The sequence below is a fragment of the Limulus polyphemus genome, unplaced genomic scaffold (assembly GCF_000517525.1).
Source record: "Limulus polyphemus unplaced genomic scaffold, Limulus_polyphemus-2.1.2 Scaffold186, whole genome shotgun sequence".
NCBI lineage: Eukaryota > Metazoa > Arthropoda > Merostomata > Xiphosura > Limulidae > Limulus > Limulus polyphemus.
In genome coordinates this window covers 704,448-711,444 of record NW_013665796.1, presented here as the reverse complement: position 1 = coordinate 711,444, position 6,997 = coordinate 704,448, and the positions used below count along the sequence as shown (strand labels likewise).

The following is a 6,997-nucleotide window of genomic DNA, read 5'->3' as shown; positions in this document are numbered from 1 at the left end:
CGAGTCTCAGGTGTGTGTGTGTGTGTGTGTGTGTGGTTAGACAGATAGATAAATATCAGAGTTTTCGCAAGTATTTGATAGGTTTGCTTATTAACGAGAAGATCAAACAGGAGATGTACAAAGTAATCTGAATTTTAACTCGACTAAGTTTTAAGCTGTTTGAGAACTAGACTTATCACGATGATAGAAAGCGTAAACAATATTTACTGTTTACAAAAAAAGTGTATGTGTGTGTGTGTGTGTGTGTGTCAAAGGTGCAATCGTCTATGTTTGATCTGTGAATTGTTAAACGGCTTTCTTTCATCAAGAAGGCTCTCTGTTGAACTATTCATGTCGATAACTTGGTACAACTCTGAAAATATAAAGATTCCAATCTAGAAAAAAAACAATTCTTTCGTTGAAACAGCATCAACCATTGGATTGGTCATTCTCCCACAGCATTCGTGGGCTGTAACATACATGCATCATTCACTCGGCCAGTGAAGAACGTTGCAAACGTTGACCCTTTCAACACGGATGTATTAACCTTTTTAATTTCTTCAGAATTCCAGTTTACTTTATCCTAATAGTACTAAAATGCTTTATAAAGTTTGATGTTCTATCAGGAGCCCAATAATATACGTTTAACTTGCCTTAGTAATGTATTTTAGAATTGCCTCGCTAAAATCCCTCAGTACCTTTGATACGGAAATGCAGCCTTCTTCCTTGATAAGATTAGTTCAAGATCAGCATTTCAGTACACTCAAACTCAAATATGTCAAATACATTGATTTTGAGTCAATCCTACGAAGATATACTCTCGTAGGATTGCTGCTTAACAAACTCTTTATAAGAAAGTTTTATTTATAATCTATAATTACTGGAGGGTGTTATAAACTAATAATTTATAAAACAAAAGAATATTTATTCATTATATTGTTGGCTTATCGCAGCAAAAATAGTATTCGAAAGGTCTCACTTGAAAACTTTTTTTTTCATCTTACCACCTGAATAGTAATCAAATGTATTTAAGCCAGTCAGCTATTGTTCCGGACAGTTAGTTAAAACTTATGTTTAAATATTTAATTAAGTTTATGTTGACCAGCTGAATCATCAGTTTAAGTAAATTGAAGCCTGTTGTTTCGTTGACCCTCTTTAAGTATTTAATATATAAAAAAATATCTCATTACCTGTGTCATTCTCTTGTGTTTATTAGGTTTAGGTATTACAACAACAGGTTTATTCGGCCACATCTTCTACGTGACCATCCTATCGGAGAACCAAAGATCTTTGAAACATATTCAAAACTAAACCTGGTAGATGCAATGAACTTCGCGAAAGAAAAATCCAGGTTAACAGACCGCAACCAGAATATATCACTGTCAGCTTTGATTAGATGGTATACCCAGAAGAATTTTGGAAAGTAAGTTGATAACTAGTTATGTGTATGGTGATAAACAACTGAAATAAACTAAAACATTTCGAACTGTAATTGTGATTATACAATACACCATAACTTCTTAAGGGGGAAATACTTAAAATATATATAGGTTCATCATAAGAAAAAGCAATAGTAACAATAAAAATCAAAATTTAAAGTTTATATATATATATATAGTGAAAAATCAATAGAAACAGTGAAGATAAAATGTTAAAGAATATAAATATATAAATCCGTACAATGAATAGAGAGAGTTGAATGCTATAACTAATTGTGTATATATTTTGCCCAATTGTTGTTAACCATCTAAATATACACAACATTTTACCTATAATATGTAATTTAACTTTTCTAATTACTGTATTTATAAAGGGTATCAGATACTTGTACACAGATATGGATTGAAGTTGCAATCCATTTCAGTGTCAGCACTTGTAACAGATTAGAATTAACTTGAAACCTGTGTGCTTAATGTGAGAAATATTCAGTAAAAGAATAGTTACAAATGTACGATATTTATCACATAAACTAAAATATAAGTGCGTAACGAGGTTCAAGGCCAAGAAAGAAGAATTATGGAATGAATTCTCAATACCATTAGTTTATAATTATATCTGACGTAGTCGGCAATCCGGGTTCCCCCTTAGGACACCTCGTAATTTACAACCATTGCCTTTTTGAAAAACAAATTATCTTCTATATATACCCAAACTTACATATATTAGAACAAAGAGAATTTTCCAAACATTTTCTGATTTTTCCAGTTGATTAGAAATCTTTTCAAACTTTTTAGCAAGAATTTTATTGAACTCGTTAAATATAAATCGAGGTTACAGTTTCACGAAGTTTAGCTAATTTGCTAAGAACAATATATTGTATTTTAGGAATAGATAAAATAATATTCAAAAAATTCTACCAGAAACCATTTATTCCTCAGGATATTTTAAATTTTAAACTGTCGTGATTTAAAAAAAAATTATGTATGAGGTACTGGCGTTGGGGGAAGGGGTGTTGCTCTGTACTAGAACCTCATTCACAAGATCCCCCCCCCCAAACCCCCTAAAAATTTTCGGTAATTATATTGGTAATGTGTAATAAATTTGGTGTTTCCCAATAATTTTTATACTTCGTTTTTTCTTATTTCCTCCTTTCACATTCCCTACAAAACTGAACCTCGATTTAAGAAGACCCGTTATAAATCTTTGCACCAGCGCTAGGGAAGTTCTGGCGTCTCGTACTATCTAAACATAAGTTTGGGATATATGTGTTTTGAAACATTGTATATGCTAGTTTCTTAATTTTTATTATTTTCAATAGGTCAGGTGTGGCCTAGTGGTAGCGTGCCGAGAGGTAAGCTCAAGAGTCTACGGTTTGCATCTAGTTGTCGCGTTCCTGGGTCGTGAGTACTCTATATAACAATAAGGGTCAAATTATACTATGCGATCAGACAAGACTTAACGTGGCTGCCGTTGACTAGCTGCCTTCCCTCTAGTCTTTCAGTTCAAAACTAGAGATACCCTTTGTGTATTTACATGAATATCTGAAAGAAACCAGTATTTTATGGGTATTTTTAAAAACGTAATAGGACTTTAATTTTCTCAATTTCCTGTATCACAAACACTTTAAATTAAAGCCACGGGCGCAAGAGCACTAAAGTGATTAAACAATTAAGAACTTGTTCAAAGATCCCCATTCTCCAGTACTTGACCCTTAGCTAAATAAAAACCTCCCAAAATGCTTAAAACTGCAAAGAATGGTTTCAAAACATATCCTATAGTGCCTCAAATGATCACTAGCTCTCCTATTCTCGCGATAGCGGTTTTAAAATGCTATGTAAGTTTATGGGAAGTGTTTTGTTTTGGTTTTTCGCTATAGTTCCTAAAACATGGAACTGCTCTAAAAATTCACCTTTTGATTAAAAGAAATACTTTTTATCTTAAACAGGTACCCTGATGAATCTATTCCAAGTTCGGGCACTTTCTTATATCCTAACGAATCAAATATCTTGAATTTGGACGTAGGTGAATTCGACTATTCCCCAAGTTATAAGGACATAACTGATGCTGAACTTCACCATATTCTGTCCGACTCCACATACAAACCCACCCAAAAGGTAAAGTTTAGCTGGTGTAGAACATTTATGTGGAAAACGAAAACTTATAGAATATATATATATATATATATATAATGCAAACAAGTTTATAAAGTTAAAGCAAAACATATCAGTGGAGTTTGGACTTTCGGCAGATTTCAGTAGCGTGCCAAATTCCACTTGAAAGCCAGGAGCTCTGAAAAATATGCGTTCGCTGCCACCAGAGTTTCAAAATGTCATCAATTTTTACTTTTCTGAAAGCCGTTGAATATCGCCTGGTTATTGTTGCAGATTTCGTTATGGTAACTTTTTAGAGGCACTTAACGATTCTAAGGCTTGTTATAGTTTGAGATAGGAGTAGCCATTATTTGGAATCCAAAGTTACGGGAAGCGTCAACCCTGCGTTAACTTCCTTGAAGAGATGTCCTTATCATATTGGTAATAAATGTATATTATTTTAAACGGTACCATAAGGACGACATAACATGTTTAGTGTTACGGGTAACGTTATTAGATATAAAACTTACACCTGTCAGTCAGCTGAAGTTAAATGATGTTGAACAGTTGCCAGGCTGTTTTCACATTTTATTTGTGTATTTCTAAAGTTAGAATTTAAAGAAAATTTTCCACGTGTATGAAAATCTTGTTAACGTTTATTGGTTAGTGAGATCAGTTGACTGGTAGAAAGTTGTTCAAGAAAGCAGTGTATTTACTTCAAGTATGTTTCTATATCGTATAATACTAGATAATTAATGTTCCTAACAATCTTTGTTTTTGGCTTTATATCAAGCATTCATTTCATATGACATAACATTATTCTAAGAAGAGAAACATAATCAAATGTACGTGACAGAATAAAGTGCTTTGTTGACCCGTACAGATCATACTCAGTCATTAAATGAATTACATTCTTATTGAAAGAGATTTGGCTACTGCGCATTACATTTTACAAGTGATTAATCTCCATGTTTCTGTTGTAGAAATATGTGGACTTTTAAAGTCTTCTAATTAAATACAACATTTAGGTAGTTTGCACATGAACATATTAATTTCATGTGTTATTCACTTAACAGAAAAGAAAATACGAGGTTCAGTTATTTTCATAAATAATTGGTCAGCACAACCACTTTGCCAATATAACCCGTATTTACAGAAATCTGCTTATCTCCTCTTCCCAAAAATTGAGATTATTAAATATTTTTAGCAGACAATTAGGCATAACAATGATCAAAGCCTCAAATAACTAAAATATTATTTCTAATGCTGGAATTTATAGAACATTTTCCACGGATATGAAAAGCCTGTTAACGTGTATAGGTTGATTGAGCGTGGTCTAGTGGTTTGTGTGTCGGATTGTGAATCCTAGGGTCCATGATTCGAGTCCCGTTTTCCATGGCTGTCTTAACAAGGTTTGGCGGTTCCTGAATCTGAACTAATTTAAGGAACCTCCCATAGTACTAACTACTACATTTGTATAGTCGTGACAATTCAAAAATCATTAACTAGGGTATTCAAATCTTACAGCCAGGGCTCTTCTTTGACCTCGGGGTCCTGAGCCCGTGCCCCACAGGCCATTTTGCTAAGACGGCCCTGCCATTGCCGTAAAGTCATTCTCACTAGAAGAGTAACGTTTAAATCCTACTATTCGATTAGAGTACCCTAATAGTTGGCGATAGGTGCTATTAAGTAATTTCCTTCCCTCTAGTTTATCAGTTCAAAATTAGAGACAGCTGGTGCAAGTAAACCTTGTGTAGCTTTGCGCCGATACCCTAACGCAACAATAAGTTTGAGGATTTATTTGGGACAGAAAACTGCAACGCCATGGTTTCCCTTCCACACTTCTTACTATTGTGTATTGTTAAAACTAGTCGTGCATTTTAGACTGTGACGATTTCAAATGAACACGCCGCTACAATTAGGGCTCAACAACAAAAAACTATTTATTCACAATAACTACACTTAGAAATAAATTCAACCCTTTTCAAAACACAGTTAAGAAACAAGGGCCTGGTCCGGACTTCACACCAATATTAATAAACAGTTTATCATAAATGTTGTTACGCCTCCAGTCGTTAGTTAATTTTCTGTAAATTCGTTCCGACGAAATTTTAGCGACAAAAGTCCTTTCATAAATAAAACTGGTTTATTCTTTCTGAATATAACTTTGCGATACACTTAATTTCAACAGTCGCGCTATAATTCTCAACGAACGTCTCACGTGCTCGTGCTCGACAATACTCAGTTCAATTACACACTCTCTGACTGCAGTTCAATTACTCATTGTTCCGTCACGTTGTGACCATCTTATATATATACCAGACCACTCCCAATCTAGTAATGTCCCGATAATTCACGAAGGTTCGAGAAGGACGTGGCGTGATACTAGTCACGTGACCTCGCTGATGCAACAATATTAATAAATCCATAATAATTGAATCAGGAAAAAGAACCAGAAAAACACACACACACACACCTAATTCCAATAAAATAAAATAATGCAGCAAATACAATATTTCAACAATAGCGAGCTACAAACAGCAGTAACTATACCCTTCGTTAACTATTTAATGACTTTATCTCTTAGTGAAGCTTCTGGCAGGGTATTTATTCACAGAGTAGGTCACGAGAGTACAACCTTATGTGATCATAAATTTACATGTAGCAGGTGAGTTAGAGTTTTAATGCAACTAAAAATTTATAGATAAACTAAATGATAGAAGGAAATAATAAGTGAACGATAAACACAACCATAATAGAAAAAAAAGAATTAGCTATCTCGCAGATAAAACTTTTGATCCATGGTTCTGCATTGTCAGTTAATCTGCTCAATTTTTAGTCTCACGTGTTATAAGTTCAGTCAGTTATCAGCTTGTGAATTGAGTTCCATATCATGCAGATGAATTCATGTGAAGTCTATTGTTTCTATGGTAACTTCGAAAGTTTTCCATCATGTGTACAGATAGTCATTTGTACAATTAGTGTCACGTAGTTCATGTAATAAAGTACATAAGCATGAAAATGTAATATATTTTAGCTGTTTATAGTTTTACAGAAATTAGTTAGATACAAAAGTATTAACAATCCCGGGTTAACTAACGTTATGTTGTTATGTATAACAAGTAACACCTGTGGCCCAAGGTTAGAGAATGACGATTAGATGATTTTATCTAATACACCCCGTTTCTTGACATAGACTATATATAACACGAAAGTGATTTACGCTTAACCTTATTTTTTTAACAATCACAACACTTAACAAAGTTAGCAGAATAGAAATGATTTAAAACGTAAAATTATCGAAACGTCACATTTGAAGTGGAAGAGTTATTTTTGTATTTGCTCATAGTGAAAGCAAGTTTTCAAATCAGTCCAACTGTCCATGAATGGATGATAAAAGTGATTTCTTTTCGGGGGTGGAGGTGTTTTTTAATAGGTAACTGAGGTTTGGTTTTTAATTTCGCACAAAGCTACACGAGGGCTATCTG

General features: G+C 33.7%; 1 protein-coding gene across 1 annotated transcript in view; it reads left to right on the top strand.

The window, feature by feature from the left end:
* The window catches only part of LOC106478166 (sodium/hydrogen exchanger 3-like), a 44,395-nt gene that overhangs the window by 32,324 nt on the left and 5,074 nt on the right, over positions 1-6,997 (top strand). Inside the window, exons 8-9 of the mRNA XM_013938687.2 lie at positions 1,196-1,402; positions 3,365-3,533. Coding sequence (XP_013794141.1) covers positions 1,196-1,402; positions 3,365-3,533 — 376 coding nt within the window. The remainder of the gene's footprint in view (positions 1-1,195; positions 1,403-3,364; positions 3,534-6,997) is intronic.